Below are 17184 nucleotides of genomic sequence, written 5' to 3' on the forward strand. Positions count from 1 at the left end.
CTCCTTGACCAGGGTGGCGGGGCAGGCGGGCTTGGCCCCTGAGCGGGTGAGCGAGGCTAGGACAACGATCAGAGGAAAGATGGCTGCCGCGGCGAACATTGCGCCGGAGAATCAGTACTTTTACGAGGATGTCGTGTATCGTGTGGACAAGCGAGGCAATGTCGTTTTCGGCATCGTCATGGAGAACGACGACCATGACATGTCCGAGGAAAGCACTGACAGCGAAGAGAGCATGCCGAAGCGCAAGAAGGGCGAGATCCGTATGATCTGGCACCCGTCCGGTATCGAGGAGTTAGTCAATTACAAAAAGGTATACGAACACGTATTACTTCGCGATCGTTCTCCGTTTCCACTGCAGTAAGATCGATCCTCAGCGACGTCCGTTCGTAATGTACGTCCATAACGTCACACTCTGTTTTCGTGCTGTTTAACTTGACAGCACGAAAGGCGACATCTTTCGTACTCCACGTCACGCATGCGATCCCAAAATACGTTAAAATTTCGAATTAAGATCCCTGGTTACACTCCGCCAATGCTTTCCTGCTTTTAGATTCACCTGGCAGACAGAACGCTCATGCCTGGAGATGTGGTACGCAGAATGATCAAGGGAAAAGACACACAGAGGGGTTATTGCAGGGATATTGAGCTAACTGCTTGTGTACAGGTCATTGGTACTAAGCAGGTTCTCACAGACATCAAAAGTGAAGATCTGATTCCTCTGCAAGTATGTGAATATTTTGTCCATATGGTTGTGTCAGTTGCACACTGAAACAGGCAGTTGTCATTTGTAGGAATTTGCAACAGATATGGCAGTTTGTATGGACTCTTGGGTCGGTGGCATTAGAATGACACACTGCAAATTATGGTTGGTAACTCCAGATGGTTCTCACTGTGTTGTGAACGAGATGAATTCCTATGTATTAGGACAACTGGAAGAGACACGAGATAATGTAAGATTGAACAGTCAATCATTTAAGGTAAAAGTACTAATTTCTGATCACGGATCTAATCCTAGATGTTTTTTTTTTTTGGTTTTAAGAATAATTAAATTTTTAATAGAGAATATATATATATATATACACACATACACACACACACACACACACACACACATATATATAATATATAAATTTTATGTTGTACATTAAAATATATTCACATAAAGTATATTAAAATATATTTAAAGACCAAGATAATAACAATACCTAGCAACATGTCTTAAGAACGTGTCCAGATATTGGTACCTTTATCTTATGTAAGAAAAGCAAACTACTTTAGAATTTTGCGATATAACCGACAAATGTCTATCTTTCAGGACAACGATTTCCCACACTCCACTGAATTCTATCCTGGACAGAGTTTGTGGGGACCAGTTCACTGTCTGGAAGAGGCGCAATGGATCCAATGCACAAAGGAGATGAAGGCAAAGAGGAAATTGAAGCCACAGAAAATCACCAAACTGATTGTGGAGAAAGTGGAGACCGACTGGGTGGGTGTGCATTGGCAATGCAGAGCGTACTCGAAAGACGGCGCCTGGTCCGACCAAGCTCAACCAAAATTTGTGGTCGAGGGCGACGACTTGAAGAAGCTGAAACTATTGAACGTGTTCGAGCCGTCCACAGTGCAGGTCGGGGACCGTAACTTCTACGTTCTGAAAGGCAACGAGAATGTCATTACTCGGGAACAGTGGCGAAAGCAGCAGAGAGATATCTTCCAAGTTCCTAAGCAGAGTCCGAGGAAAATGCGGCCGATTATCACGGTGACGAAGCTGCCGGATGACAAGAAAGAGCCGAAGAAAAACAAAATGCCCGAGTTGCAACAACGGTCGACGAACGAGAATGCTCAAACTATCAGTATTAATACGCAAGACGCCACGAGCAACAACACCCTGTTACCGCCGCCTCAAGCCCAACGTGCCGAGAGCTCCGACGAATGGGATACCGAGGACACCACCGGCTCTCAAAGTGATACCGCTTCGGTAATCACTTCTTTCCTTTTCTCTCTCTCCAGATAGTGGAAGAAAGTAAGGACGGTAATGATGACTCGTGTATTCCATAGGTCTCTAGTGGCTGTTCCAGCATGTCATCAATGGGAAAGAAAAAGAAGGGTCCTGCATTGATGACAAAAGTGCTTAAGAAAAAGAAGTTGCGAAAAGCGAAAAAGAAAGTATCGCCTGTACCGTTAATTCCCGGGACTAAGATAGTCGTAGAGACATTGTCCACTAATACGAAAGCTAACGTGGTGTGGCAAGACGGCTCAGTAGAATTTGGTATTGACATTAATAATTATCATGCATGCGTATTCATTGATTTTATTACAAGTTTTGTTCAATTTCACTTCCATTTTAATAATGAATTATTCGTGATTTACTTGTGATATCATCGATAAATATAAAGAAAGAAAGAGAGAGAGAAAGAAGCATTTAAATTATTAAATATTTATATGTATAATGACATTTTTTTTTTTTAAGGTATACCATCAACACAATTATATCCAATCCATCATCTGGATGATAAGGAATTTTTCCCAGGTGATTTCGTCGTAGATCAAAAGGAGGAATCCAGAATGTACGGCGTTGTACAAAGTGTCGATCATCAGGGTCGTACAGCTAAGATTAAATGGTTCAAAACTTATACTTCTAGTCAAAACCCAGAGTAAGTACATAAAAATAATTTTCTCAAATTCTTCTTCTTTCTCATATATCATCTATATTTTGTTTCTTACTTCGATCTCTTGAAACTAATTATTACTATTATTAAATAAATGGGAAAATATAATATTCTTTTCAGAAAAATAATATAGGAATAACTTGTTATAAAATTGTTATAAATAAATTGAACCAAATATATATATATATATATATATATATATATATATATATATATATATATATATAAAATTTGCGCCAACTACTTCTTACAGGCCGACTTTCCTGGAGGAACGCGAAGTGAGTGTCTACGATTTGAAGGATCATCCGGATTTCCAGTATAGACCCGGCACTCTTGTAATTCGAATAGCGAATTTCGAAGGCGAGGATGCCGGATGTACTGCTGGTCAAGTGCTGGACAATTATCCAGAGGGTCGAGTGAAAGTATGGTGGGTCGATGGTCATATTAGTATGTGTTGGCCGCAGGATTTATACAAAGTGAGCGAGTACGACAGCGATGAGGGAGAGCTGTGGGACGACGTGTCTTCTGATTCATCGTGGGAGACGGAATTGGAAGACTGTTTCATCGCCGATAACGACGGCACTGAGCAAACGGAATTAGAGAACATAAAACCAAAATTAGCGGCACACATCGAGAAAGCACGAATCGCTATGTCAAGATTAGAGGAAATCTTTACGCAGAATCCGTTGCTACAGACGACCGAGGTCATGAGGAAGTTACTCGAGGTTTACAAGGATTGTCGTTACATGGACAAACTCATGGGAACCTCGTTCTTTCACGAGTGTCACTTCCAAGGACTCCTCGAGCGAGTGAGGGAACGCGGCAGAGCAAATGTCGCGCAGCGTATGGCGGATCAAGTGACGCGACTCTTCACACCCAAGTCTGAGTGTCCGGAGGAGTTTATGGACAAAGACAGTTTGAAAATTTTAGGCAATGCCGATGATCAGTGCTCAACTAACGAGTCAGAAAAGGACACCACGATTATGGACACGTCGGAGAGCGAAAACGTTACCAATGTCGACAACATCGCGAAAAAGCAGAGCAGCGAAGAATCGGCCAACCGATTGTTCATACACGCCAATCCTAATCCCGAAGACTCCGGCTTGTACTCTGCGGAGGACTCGAAGAAGGAATCAGGCTCGAGCGAGTCCAGCGGTGAGTTTCTCATGAGCGAGGACGTCAACAACGTGCCGGAATGTTCGTCTGCAACGGACGCAGTGTCGTCCGAGAAAGCGGACACGATGACCCGGTCGAAGAAAACTCCGCCGACGAATCTGGGGTATTCTCAGTCGGTCGGTGCGTCGCACGTATGCGTGAAGTTGTGCAACCTCATCAAGGCACAGCTTGTGTTGGCTCACGGTGAAGTGTCCAAGCGATTTGGTCTAGCTAAGATGTCATTATCAGACGCGGAGAAGAGCTCTGGTTCTCCGCGGAAGAAGCAGAAGGGAGAGCAGGAGGAAGAACGAAGTGCAAACGAGATGGTAGCCGAGCCGTCCGAGTGCTCCATCGAAATCCCACCGCCGGTTTACATAGAAGGAGAAGGTTTTTCCATAGACGAAGCCGCGCCCGACAGCCACAAGTTTAAACTGACTATGTTCCAGCCCACCGATCCAACCAACTTCTTCCGGACGGTCTCGAAGGAGCTAAAGCTACTGAAGAGCTCGTTGCCGCCGGGCGTGTGGGTGAAGGGATTCGAGGATCGTATTGATTTGTACTCCGTCATGCTCCGTGGTCCCGAAAAAACACCCTACGAGGACGGACTGTTTCTTTTCGACTTTCAGTTGTCAGCCGATTATCCGGCTGCGCCGCCTCTTTGTCACTACATCTCGTACTGCAGCGACCGCTTAAATCCGAACCTTTATGAAGACGGGAAGGTGTGCGTGAGTCTATTAGGTACCTGGTCCGGACGTGGCACGGAGATGTGGACGACCTCGTCCACTCTGCTGCAGGTGATCGTCTCGATCCAGGGTCTGATCCTCGTGAGCGAGCCATATTTCAACGAAGCAGGTTTTGAGAAGCAAAAAGGCTCGCAGCAAGGGCGAGAGAACTCGAGGATGTACAACGAGATGGTTGTGCTGAAACTGGTGCAGGCACAGACCAAGTTACTGCTGCACCCGCCGCCAGTGTTTAAGGACATCATTATCATACACTTCAAGAAACATTCTGAGAAGCTGTTGCTGAGACTGGTACATTGGATGGAAATATCCGAGCAGCACAACAAACAGCATCCGTTGTCTCCGGTTACTCCCACCACATTTAAAGAGATCGCCAACATTGGTATGGCGGGTCTTTTTTAGTTTCGTTACGCAAGGATTATTATTACGTCACAAGAACGGCTCGATTAATCTTTTCTTTCCCATCTTACAGACGAGAAGATGTTACCAGAATTCCCGCTCATCCCGGCATCCAGGGGCTTCTGCATAACTCTCCGCAAAACTCTAGCAACATTCAGGGAGGTGCTCATTAAAGAGGATATAATACAAAAGCCACGTGGGTGGCAAGAAAGTGAAAACGTCGAGCAGTTAACGAACAATACCGCCATACAGTGCCAAGAAACGTCCAAGGTCGCCGATAAAGCGGCAGTCTGTGACAGGAACAGCAGCAATACGCAGGAAAGTAATAAGCAGCCGATCTCGAGCGGCAGTAGTCGATCCGTTAATAAGGAAACGACGATGTCATCCTCGTCAACGAATAGCTCCGCGGCCGCGCTGAGCGAAACGAAAACAAGTACTTCGAGCCAAAACACCAGCTAGCCACAAGGTAAAAGTAAGCTTAAGTCAAAACGCTTAGCCCGTATAAATTATACGACTACTCGGTAATATATTCCAATAAATTCATCTCGGGCGGAATTTTCCAATCATACACGTACACACACACATATACATGCTGATGACAAATGCTGACACGTACACCCGCGATATATAATATATCTATCGATAATAATATCATTTAACAAATCACAACGCGAAACTAAGATTCCCGAACAGATGCCGGCAGTCGTTGCTCTCCACAGCTAGAGATTACACTTGTTGTTCTAAGAGTAACCACACATAGCGGACACACGTTAAGCGCGATCATAGTGGCACGTATTAACGAACGACTTTGCAAATCTTACAATTCGCACACGACTTTTCGTATACCGTCGAGAACGACGAGCCGTTAAAGACCCGACTGTGAAGCGTCAAATCGACGTTAAGCGCCAAAAAGGAAGAAGAAAGAGAGAAAAAGAACAAATTTATGTAATACCCCTTGCATTTAGTTGCGCACTTCTAAATGAAGGTATTACATTGCCTCTATGACAAATAAGAAGCTAGTTTGAATTTCGATTTAACGAGCAAAAAAGAGAAAGAGAAAAGAGAGAATCTGTATATGAGACTTAACGTGGAGGTATAAAAGAGGGATCGTCATCCTGTAAAAAAGAAAGAAAAGAAAGAGAGAATAAGGGAGTAAAGAAAGGAAGAAACTCGGCGAAAGATAGAGACCAGTAGCAATACGTCGATTTAATGAGGAAACATTCTTTGCAATAGGATTTTAAAGAGATATACATCGGTTAAACAATAAATAGTCGATAATTTTCAGCGCGTTTTCACGGCCGCAACTTTGAGTAATGACGTCGTCGAGGCGAAATAATGGATCGATGATGACCATTCCCGTCGAATGTGTATCTTGAAGTTATTATGCCATCCATAACGTACTACGATATTCTCAAGCGAAAAACTTATTGAAGTGACTTTAATCGCAAAAGGTAGGGCAGATAGTTTTAGAAACAAACACAAATATAAGAAGAAATCCGTATCTAGGCGAGATCTACTGATGGCTAGGTTGTCCAGGTGTTATGGATTTTCTTAGCGATAGCTCGTAAAAAGAGGTAGAGGCGACTTAGCGAAGCGTATTTTAAATTCACGAACATAATCTTCCCTCTGCCGAGAGTCTCTGTGCATTTCCACGATATTCTCCTTCCATTTGTGTACGTTAATTTTCGGGAAAGAGTTTAGGACTGATTTCTGTACTTAGTGTGTCGTTCATAATTATTATTTACTATTATCATTATTGTTATTATTATTTAGAGCATTAATATTTATGGTGCACCGTAAAAGTGGAGTACAGTATTATATTTATTTATTTCGTCTCTAATACACATGTATGTGTTATATGTTACACGTATTTACATATACGTTGGAGAAGTTAGCGGGATTAAAAAAAGGGAAAATTTATCGAAAATATTCGGATAAAGAAAGGCGTGTAGTGATTCGGTCGGCGATTAACAGTAAAGCGATACGCGATATTAAATAAAAGTCGATTGGAGAGAAAAGAAAACGCACATCAAAAGCGATTGTGTAGACGTTAGCTCTCTATTTCATATCGATCACGATATGCAATCGTGTTTGCAAGAAATCGTGTATTTTTGCAGCTTTGTTTAACATTCACGCATCCCCTGTGAAAAAAAGAGTAAGAATCGCAAAGAAGCCGAGAAGGGAGAAAGTGTACGTGCAAAGGATTAAAACTCGCTAATTTATTCCGCAATCTTGTCGTCGATGTGTCAGCTAATGTCGAGAGAGTACGTAGCTGTCGGGAAAGAAAAGAACAAAAAGAAAAGCGCGATATACGTATTCTAGTCGTGATACGAAGTCCTGTATGCAGCAGACGCTTGTTTAATTTTTGTTTGTATCGTTTTGTTTTTTTCCTTCCAACATTCGTTCGAGACTGTTCTTCCTGCTTCCTACGCCCTGCTGCCCCTACCCCCGCCGTTCCGCCCCCGTTCCCCGCCTTTCGCTCTTTCGCTCATTGTCATTGTCATTATCATTTTGAGATTGTTTCATTTTACCACGAGCGAAATCGTCGTCGTTTCTTCGCGTCTGCGAATCTTCAGTTCGGAATGTTTCTCGAGCTCGACCTCTGACACACTCGCGTTTGTACAACTGCGTCATTGTACAACTGCGTCTGGCGCACGGATTCGGCCGAAATTGCAACGATTTCATGATAATGGTTTACTACAGATGTAACTCGGTCTCTTTGATTTTTGGATCAATAAAAAGACATTACAGGATCAACGGACATCGAGATGTATTCTGCTACGTGTTGACGTTGCACCCTCATGACTTCCTCTATCCCATTATTTCAATTGTTCGTAGCATGCAAATTTATAAAATTATACGACATGATGACAAAATCATTAGGAAAAATTATTAAATCATATAATCGAATGTGAGAACGGCAGAAACTTCTTAGATGACGTTGCATATGTGGAAATTATTAAATAAATTAATGATATGTGTGTGGTAATGATTAATTAAGTTAATGGTACGTGGGTAATTATTGATGAAGTTAAAAGAATAAATCCGTCCGTAAATTTAATTATTATCGCGCCAGAGTAATCTTACGACGCCTCGTACTGTTCTTACATTTACCTGCTAGTTGAATATACACACTTGTCTAGTTAACATTTGTGCTAGTTGGCTTGTCAGTGTGTTTGTAAACTTTATCAGAGTTAGGATCTATTGAATCTGTGTTACAGATTTGTGCAATGGCTGATGTAAAATTGTGATGATTTAAATAATATAAGATGTAGAAGATGTCATACCATCATGAGGTAGATAAGTCATTGGTTCTTCTTATCTTCTTATCATACAGGTCAAACGCGAGTTTTTTAGACATTTCATAATTAAGCGTTTAATTCAGCCATTTAGTACAAAGAAGTCTTTTTCACCTCTCCTTCTTTCACATTGTATCGTGAGAATTTTTCAAAATATGCTTGAGAAAGTTTCTATTTTTTTTAGTTGGCTACCAGTTTACGTAAGTAGAATTCGACAGTATGCAAACCTTAAATATACGAGAAATCTCTTTATAGTTGTCGATAAAGCAGAGTTGCCACAAACCTGAAAAACTAGAAAAAGTTATAGGAATTTGAATTGATCATGAAAAACGTAGAAAAATCAGGGAAATAATATAAAAAACCGAAAAAATATGGAAAAGTCAAGGGAAGATATAAAATGGAATTCTGAATTTGTGCATTCAGGATTATATTTTGTTACTAAGCTTCTCCGAGTTTGTATTACTTTTAATAATATAAGCTACTTTCCCTGTAATTCCTGCTTTTAAATGTTAAAATTTAAGATTACATATTGGTCATGGAAAACTCTCTATTGTCATCTGGAAAACGTGGAAAATACAAGAAATTTCAAAATTCATTTTCTGTAGCACAACTCTGATTATTTCCATCTTCACTTGTGTCATTGTATTTCATTAAAGATAGAGAATATTTGTTATACCAATTATCATTACAACTACATGGATTGCGCTATTTATTGTGTCTGAAATCCGTCGACGGCCCGTTTTTTTTTTTTTATATGGTTGAATACTTCGTCAGTATTTATTTACAAATTTATTAGAGTTGGAAACTATCAAATGTCAAATGATTGTAGATTTACGCAATGGCTGATGTGAGAATTACGATGATTCGTGTTTAAATCATCTAGGACGTAGGAAATGTTTCACACTATATAGCGAGGTAGATAAGCCATCGTTTCTTCGTTATCTGCTTATCATGTAGGTGTGATTCAGTGCGAGTTTCATAGACGCCATTTAGTTAAGTACAGAGCAGCCTGTTTCATCTTCCACGGTGTATCGTGAGAATTTTTAAAAATGTGCTCAAGAAGATTTATGTGTTATTTGGCTATCGGTTTACGTAAGTAGTAAAACATTAATAAGACTTCAATTATTGAATACATGAGAAAAAAGTGGTGTGAAATCTACTTATAATTATTGATAAAGCAATAGTTCCATCTTTGCTCATGTCGTTGTCTCTCGTTAAAGCTTTCATTGGTGTGCCAGTTTTATGCAATCAAGAACAATCATTGATTTAGCTACACAATTAAATTTGGCAAGATGAACGTGGCAATTACGTAGCGAGACAACGATATGATCAGTCGATGTGTTATATAGCGTATAATAAGTCACATACAAATTTTTGTACAAATTACGACGATTTTTTCTCATTCTCTGTAAAACACTATATAGTTATGATGGGAATATTCCTGGAAGAAGTCGAAGCGAGACGCAAAATTCTTAGAGGTCGAAAAACAATAACGAGATATTATTACAGTAAGTAGTTGAGAATGTATGATGAATACCATCCGATAGTAATCATATTACTCCAAACATGTATGTTATATCATTTTTAGGAGGCACAGCCATACCGGCCTGGGCAATAGTGCTTTTGTCGGGCATCGCTATGCTGTTGCTGGGCGGTGGACTTTTTGTGCTGTTACAGAAATTCGTGATCGATGCCGCGGACACCGGCGAGAGTCACTCCTATCAGCCTACGTTGCAGATCGAACATTGAATCTACTATTATTATCATATGCCATTTAAGACGAACGTATCTAATATATGATACTAAATAATCAAATTAATAATATATAATATAGAATTATAAAGTAGAGAAAAAACATGCTTTTCTAGAAACACAATGGAGTGTTCTCACTTTATTTCAGCATAAATCATCCTGAATGTTCACATAACTGCATTTGTCTAATTAATCTTTTCAATTTTACAATAGATAAATATCAAATTGTACGATATACTGCGTTGTCCACAGTATATTAACATTCAAGTGTGTCTATTTTCAAATTATTTGTGATCTTCAAAGCGGGAGAAGAGGAACGCGCTTTGTTCGCAAATTTTATGCATCGTTTGGTATTTTATTAAAATTTGTTGCAATGGACAACATACAGACAGACAGACAGACAGACACACACACACACAAAGCGTTTCTAGCTTGTGAAATACATATAGATACTAGCAATTTCCCGCTTCGAAGCACGATATATGTAACAGTAAATATGCACTATACCGAAAAAAAACTTACCGAAACTTGCAAAGTGAAACTTTCAAAGTCATAATTCCGAAATCTATGGAAATACCATAAAATATATAAATATAATTGTAGCGTATATATAATATAAATGTAATTGTAGTGAAAAGCTACAATACCTTAATCAATACATTTTCCCAAATATATTCTAAAAGTACATAATATCTCTCTGTAACCGATATAGATAATTTTAAGGCTCCTGGCCTCTCGTATTTTAATGATGTTACAAGCGAGAAAATGCTAAAAGTTCTTATAAAATACGTTAAAATAAAAATATATATTTATAAAGTAACACTTGCAATCGACTAAACAAATTTGTAAGATATTTCGTGCATTCCTCTTTTGCTCTAACAATCAATAATTTATTATAAATTAACCTGAATAGAAAGCAAAGAAATAGATAAAGATGAATTATATATCACATTAATTTATGACAAATTATTGATTGTTAGAGCAAAAGGGGAGTGTACGGAATATCTTACAAATTTGTTTCATCGATTGCAAGTGTTACTTTATGAATATATATTTTTATTTTAACGTATTTTGCAAGAATCTTTAACATGCATTTTCTTCTGAGGTCATTAAAGAGATAGATAATGCGAGGGGCCTGGAGTTTTAATTCTCTCTTATTGCATGTTATATATATGCATATATATTTATACAGATTATTGTTAAATATACATAAATTAAAAACTCGAATAATTTTTTTGAAATAATTATATCTAGGGAGACTACCTCGTTACTCGGATTTCAGGATGAAAATTTTTCGCGAAAATGTTTCACTTTTAAAATTTCAATAAGCTTTTTTCCGGAAGAATACATGTCTGCTATCCATATACATTACATGTTAATATACATTAGAATATATTTATATGTATATCCATAATTAATATTAAACGGTATGAAAAGATGAGTCTCTACAACTTAGAATTCTCTACGGTGATATTTGTCAGGATCGAAATACGACGTGACAACTACACGGTTGTTGAACTTTCGTCCCGTGAGAGTCTGCTGAGCCTTTTGGCAGTCGATCACGCTATTAAATTCAACGAATACCTGTAACAAAGTAAAGGCTGTCAATTACAATCAGATGTCTCACAAGTATCAATATTAAATAAAATAAGTATGTAAAGTATGTAAAGTTGTGCAAAATTGTGTATTAAACATACCTTGCCGCATCCAGGTACATCGACGCCTTCGATGGGTCGCGGAATTTCCACGGATCGCACCACGCCGTACTTGTTACATTCTTCTTTAATATCCTCGAGAATATCCTCGTATTCTTCTTCTTCCATTAATTCTTCGGGCGTAACCATATTAAGCAAACAAAGCACCTAAAAAAAAAAAGTAAAGCATCAGACAATCACTGTAAGATTTTCCACAAGATTATAAAATTATATTACATATATATTTTTCTAATATGTTTTGAACTAAGCCACGATAATTTATTCGTATGGGACTCACTTCTGTCGCAGGTCCGCTCGAACCGACCATGGACAAACCAGGCACTTGAATTTGTACTGGAGCTTGTGTACCTATCATAGGATTCTTGGCGCCCACACTGGCACGTTGTACAATCAGTTTCTTGTCACCTAACTGCATCCCATTCAGGCCTGCGATAGCTTGATCGGTCATAGAGACGTCCACATATTCACAGAACGCATAGCCCTTGGAGAGTCCAGTAGCAGAATCCTTCACTAGATTGAATGCCCTCAGCTGGCCAAAACTCATCAGCAGCTCTTTCACCTGTATCATCGTAAAAATGTCATTCCTTCGCCCACGCGACATTAACTTCGAAATCTACCAAGTGTAGACTATGCAACTGCAGTACCGATCGATCGTAGTTTTGTGATTTGATGTGGAAACGATTAGACGGCAAAATACGTTTGCCCGCGCGTCTCCCTGTATTCGCAAAACTATCGTTATATATGTATAACTTTAGTTGGTTTGTCTTTATGAAAACAAGAGCAAAAAAAATACACTTTAGGGCAGCATGTTCAAAGCAGACTAACGCGATTAATAGCAAAGGTAGGTAAGAAATCTAGTCGGATCTCTAAAAATTCTGTACGGAAAAACTCGACAAGGAAGTTGCATCGTCTTTTAGTGCGATAAGTGGAATATAAATGCATAGATATGCTTGCGTAAACCACTCTCCTCAGCAACTACTCCTCACACGCGCTGCCTTTGTCTTCGACGAAACAATTACCATTGCGTTCCAGCTCGCGTCATTTCCTTACATCTTTCGTTATCTCGAGCGTCAATCTCAGTCATCGAGATACTCGTACTCTAATATAAAAGTAATGTGTACACGTTAAACATACTTACGCGTATCCATAGATCAAGACTCTGAAAACTCAAAAAATGTGTAGATAACAGCACGTTGCCCTCGTTAAGAGAGAAAAAAGCAAAAAAAAAAAGAAAAATCCAAAAAGCAAACCGCTTTCGCTTTCGTTACAATAATTAATCGAGACGTATTCTCTCTCTCTTTCTCTCTCTACCGAAACTACCGGATTACTCGTTGATCGAGCAACATGCTTTTATCGCTGTAAAAACTATCGAATCAGAGGACGCACCATTAACACAGGAGAACCGAGGACACATCGAGGAAGGGGGCTACAAAATCGTCGCATAAACCCAATGTACGAAGGCATGAGAATGGTATTATAAGTACTTGCCTCGAGGGACTGGGCTAGCCTCTCTCCAGGCAGTGTGGTAATTTGTCATGTTCGGTAGTAGTAGTAGTAGTGGTAGAAGTAGTGGTAGAAGTAGTGGTAGTGGTAAGCAAATGCTTTTGATCGGCACGACCCTAAGCTAAGAAATGGGGAGAAAGGGCACTGGTATCAGTCCACAGTTTATTTACTATATAATGAGACGTTCATACTTTTGTGCTTTTTTGTTTCTTTTCACTTTGTAAAGGAATACTTTGTTATGTTCGACTCCTCAATATGTCCAATGCAATTTTGTTCTTTTCTTTTGTATTTTTTTTTTTGCTTTACTATTTTCCGTTTCTCTGTGCACTTTTATTTTATAAGAGGATTTTGTAATGCATCGACACATAATATCTCGAAGATCATATATTTCATTCGCGGTAACCTGTAAAACGTAACAAGGCACAAGACGAGGTGCTGTAAAGCCTGAAAAGCCTGTAAAAAGAACAGCTGCAAAGAGAAAAGGTACTTCCTGAAAAGAATATACACCGAAGAACTTGGAGCTGTTACCAGATGCACATAAAACTATGTGTTGACCCTGTAATCCCAAACAAAAAAAAAAGAAAGAAAAAGAAAAAAACTTCTGCTATATATATATAGATATACATATATGTAAAAACACGTTGACTTTTTGTTTCTTTTCTCGTAGACCTAAAAAGAATCCTTTGCAACGTGTCGTTGCCGGACGAGACGACTCTGTAAAGATATACTTCAAAACTGGGAAAGCAACAAGAGACACGAGAGCAACTTTAAGGAAACTCTCTTCCACCAAGCGTACCACATGTACCTCTATCCTACTTATCTTGAATTCTGTGCCGCATGACTTGTGAAAACATGAATACGATCGTACTATTCTCTTCGGTTGACCTAGTACCACATATAAGAGCAGTCGGAATAAAACCCACCCTCGTCCCCTTTTCCCCTTTTTATCCCATTAGCCCATGATTTCCCTAGAGTGTTTTTTACTGTTCCTAAAAAAAGATGCCTAAATGCGAGACTCGTATCCTCATGATGGACTGGGTCCGCGACGTGCCTAGAAAGGCTGTAAGGAGAGGAAGATGAGCGTCGTGACTGCACACCACCTAAATGCTGTAACGCCACTAAGTTCCCTGATCTAACGTGTACGACGCATAGCGCGTTGGAACAATATGCGAGAGTAGTACCGTCGTGGAGAAATGCGAAGCAAATTATCGTCTCTCGTCTCTGAGACTGTTAAAAAGAGACAGGGAGAGAGAAAGGCAAAGAGAGAAAGAGAAAGAGAGAGAAAGAGAGAGAGAGAACGAATAAGGAATAGTCACGAACCGAGCCTGACTAAATGAGGAACCTAACCGACGCCGAAATCTGATGGAAACGCATACATACCTCTGTTGAGCTCGGGACACATCAGGACGCGAGATTCGCCGCTCGCGTGAGTACACTCACCGCTAAATAGCTAAATATACCTATATTATAATTTAATCCTTTGAGGGTAACTTACAACGCAAGGGATTAGCGCACGCACATTCCTGCACTCTAACCCCGTACCGTTGCAGTATCGCGTGATGCAATTATTCGCCGATCATTGAAGCCATTCGCGATTATTTTACGCTTTCGATTCCTCGTACAATCAGATAATCGAGACGATTCGACGGACTCGTTAACGCGCGATTGAGCGTAATCAATGAGGCATCAATGAGGAAGAACTGCATCCAAAGTGCAATAAATAAAGGTACTTCACGGAGTTGCGGGCATACCTGTTCCTCGTTCAAATAATTGGGCAAACCACCAATGAAGATCTTGTGTGGCGAATCTGAAAAAGATAAACGAGGAATTAAGACGAGCGTAGATTGTATCGCCAAGTGGTCCATTCCTTGTGAGAATATAAAATGTATGCCTAAAACATACCAGGAACCGTACCTGGCACGTTCATGCTTGGATTATCGGTCATTCCTGGCATAGGCTGGTAATCGTGCGGCCTTCTTATCTTCAAACTTTGCCCCTTGAAATTAATTCCGTCGAACGCCATAGCTTGTGTAGTTTCGTCTATCGACCGGAACTGTGTTGAAGAGAGATCAAAATTAATATCACGACTTAGTGATATTACATAGTGTATTACTATATAATATCTATATTGTACAGAGTGTTTGGCAATTATTGACATAATCTTTGTGTGCAAGCAGAATTCATTAAATCTGCCGTCGTGTACTTATTATAAAAATTGAATAAAAAAATAATCTACCATTTCATAAATAACTATGTAGGTTTTTAGCTAAGCATAAAAGGCAAATACTGTTATCACAGCTCATTTTCCATATCGCGTGATTATTCATCAATCTTCTTTAATTAATAACTCAAAGGTTTACGTAATTATTTGCTAAGATAGAAATTTCGTAATCTATTTAATGACTTCTACCTGTACACAAAGGATGTGTCAATAATTGTCAGATATGCTATATATTAATTTTTTTAAATTTATAATATTTGTGTACTATAGAAATAATATAATAAAAAATAATATAATGATAAGAATTATACCACAGATATATATATAGTAAGGACAACTAAGTTATACCTCGAGAAATGCGAAATTTTTGTCTAAATTAATTTGACAAGCCAATACTGGGTTGCCAGCAGCTTGTGCAAGTCCCGACAGATGCATCTGTTGATTAAAGAACTCCATCATCTCTTCCTCAGTAACACCAAATGGAATGTTCCCTACATATAGTCTCCTTGCTTGTCGTGTTATCGTACTGCCAACTACAGGCACAGCTGCTTGAGGAGTGTCTGCTACAATATTTGCAGGTATTTGTCCAGCAGCTTGCATAGCTTTGTACTGAAAGAATAAAGAAAATATATATATAAACAATATTCTGAAAGCAAGATCACTCTGCAAGAGACCAAGATACAAATAAAAGTATTTTGTCAGGTACAATTAGATATAAATTGAAATAATTAAATTCTCTCTTATAAGATACTAAAATTACAAAATACTAAATCTATAATAACTAAAAGTATTCTAACAAAGATCACCTGCAAAGGGGTAATGTGTTCAAAGCCAGGTGGAGGCACATCCCAATAAAGAGAGGGTTTCCTTCTTCTGGAGCTACGATTCTTCTTCGGTGAGCTACTCCTCTTCCTGTCTCTGCGATCTTTTGAACGAGAACGTGACCGCTTTCTGCGATCTCTGCTGCGAGATCGGTGTCTCCTATCGCGATCCCTATCCCTATCTCTATCCTTATCTCTGTCCTGCCTGTCGCGATCTGGTTTTAGAGAGAATATTCAATTGGAATCAAAGTTAACACATAATTACATAACAGTGAATATTTCATTAAATTCACTCATATAAATTGTATTGGATTATTTTACTCCAAATAGAAACAACATATAAAAAATTAAGAACAGCAACATGTACAATAATCACATAATTGCATTATGCTGATCGAGAAAAATACACATATATATGTACGATACATCTAATACACCACTATCGAGCGATATTGTTTGAGCTCCGTTATCTCGTACTGGATCAATTTCTTCTAATGCCAACACCATAGTTGGCGTAAATTAGCGATCAAATGAAACAATGGGAAATTCATGATGCCAGAGGTGTGCCTCGCGGCTGTTTACCAGCCACGGTAACATTCATCTGCCCGGCCATTACATTTAAACAGATCTCGGCTAGAGCCAGCTATAATAACGCGGGAATGTCGCGGAATAAAAGCGACGATGGGACATATTAGGGCGCCGATTAACTCACCTCCATTGAAATCCTCGCCCATTTTCTAAACGCTACTTTGTCTGAAGGTATTCCTGACGATCGCGACGCCAAAAAATAAGTTTGTGAGATACACAGGAACGCGCTTTAACTCACCACGAACTTTTGCTTCGAAATGGCGTGCGATCGACTACACAAGAAATATGAAGTATGACGATAACGAGATGGTAAATATCAGCG

The 17184-nt window shown here is 39.3% G+C and overlaps 3 protein-coding genes across 5 annotated transcripts; 2 read left to right on the plus strand and 1 right to left on the minus strand.

Moving 5' to 3' along the window:
• The first annotated feature begins 46 nt into the window (after positions 1 to 46).
• Positions 47 to 7720, plus strand: LOC116846753 ((E3-independent) E2 ubiquitin-conjugating enzyme UBE2O). Of its 2 annotated transcripts, none has more exons than XM_032821000.1 (8): positions 47 to 310; positions 551 to 724; positions 792 to 977; positions 1316 to 1978; positions 2059 to 2269; positions 2471 to 2654; positions 2923 to 4946; positions 5037 to 7720. In XM_032821000.1, exons 1-8 carry the CDS (start codon positions 80 to 82, stop codon positions 5420 to 5422), a joined length of 4059 nt encoding a protein of 1352 aa, XP_032676891.1. In that variant the 5' UTR covers positions 47 to 79; the 3' UTR covers positions 5423 to 7720. The 2 variants fall into 2 exon arrangements, with proteins under 2 accessions (XP_032676891.1, XP_032676892.1); XM_032821001.1 differs by having other exon boundaries at positions 792 to 950.
• A 378-nt stretch (positions 7721 to 8098) lies between these two features.
• LOC116846757 lies at positions 8099 to 10706 on the plus strand. The gene is made up of 4 exons (XM_032821013.1): positions 8099 to 8259; positions 9092 to 9354; positions 9687 to 9770; positions 9851 to 10706. The coding sequence occupies exons 2-4, from the start codon at positions 9312 to 9314 to the stop codon at positions 10009 to 10011; spliced, it is 288 nt and encodes a 95-aa protein (XP_032676904.1). The 5' UTR covers positions 8099 to 8259; positions 9092 to 9311; the 3' UTR covers positions 10012 to 10706.
• A 613-nt stretch (positions 10707 to 11319) lies between these two features.
• Positions 11320 to 17168, minus strand: LOC116846772 (splicing factor U2AF 50 kDa subunit). 2 transcript variants are annotated; one of them, XM_032821037.1, is made up of 8 exons: positions 16987 to 17167; positions 16260 to 16489; positions 15802 to 16062; positions 15135 to 15285; positions 14984 to 15039; positions 12007 to 12288; positions 11712 to 11876; positions 11320 to 11598 (listed from the first exon to the last, which is right to left on the minus strand). In XM_032821037.1, the coding sequence occupies exons 1-8, from the start codon at positions 17006 to 17008 to the stop codon at positions 11467 to 11469; spliced, it is 1299 nt and encodes a 432-aa protein (XP_032676928.1). In that variant the 5' UTR covers positions 17009 to 17167; the 3' UTR covers positions 11320 to 11466. The 2 variants fall into 2 exon arrangements, with proteins under 2 accessions (XP_032676928.1, XP_032676929.1); XM_032821038.1 differs by having other exon boundaries at positions 11467 to 11598; positions 15147 to 15285; positions 16987 to 17168.
• Between the last annotated feature and the right edge of the window lie 16 nt (positions 17169 to 17184).

This window comes from Odontomachus brunneus, unplaced genomic scaffold, assembly GCF_010583005.1.
Source record: "Odontomachus brunneus isolate Ranch 3 - 2012 unplaced genomic scaffold, Obru_v1 Obru_scaffold_069, whole genome shotgun sequence".
NCBI classification, from domain to species: Eukaryota; Metazoa; Arthropoda; class Insecta; order Hymenoptera; family Formicidae; genus Odontomachus; species Odontomachus brunneus.

Excerpts from the sequence above, each read along its gene's own strand:
- LOC116846753 (XM_032821000.1), top strand. The coding sequence starts at position 80 with ATGGCTGCCGCGGCGAACATTGCGCCGGAGAATCAGTACTTTTACGAG. Across the intron at positions 2,270-2,470 it reads AGACGGCTCAGTAGAATTTG|GTATACCATCAACACAATTA; the intron begins GTATTGACATTA and ends TTTTTTTTTAAG. Across the intron at positions 2,655-2,922 it reads ACTTCTAGTCAAAACCCAGA|GCCGACTTTCCTGGAGGAAC; the intron begins GTAAGTACATAA and ends TACTTCTTACAG.
- LOC116846757 (XM_032821013.1), top strand. The coding sequence starts at position 9,312 with ATGTGCTCAAGAAGATTTATGTGTTATTTGGCTATCGGTTTAC. Across the intron at positions 9,355-9,686 it reads TTATTTGGCTATCGGTTTAC|TTATGATGGGAATATTCCTG; the intron begins GTAAGTAGTAAA and ends AACACTATATAG. Across the intron at positions 9,771-9,850 it reads AATAACGAGATATTATTACA|GAGGCACAGCCATACCGGCC; the intron begins GTAAGTAGTTGA and ends TATCATTTTTAG.
- LOC116846772 (XM_032821037.1), bottom strand. The coding sequence starts at position 17,008 with ATGGGCGAGGATTTCAATGGAG. Across the intron at positions 12,289-14,983 it reads ATTATTTGAACGAGGAACAG|GTGAAAGAGCTGCTGATGAG; the intron begins GTATGCCCGCAA and ends ACGATGATACAG. Across the intron at positions 11,599-11,711 it reads ATGTACCTGGATGCGGCAAG|GTATTCGTTGAATTTAATAG; the intron begins GTATGTTTAATA and ends ACTTTGTTACAG.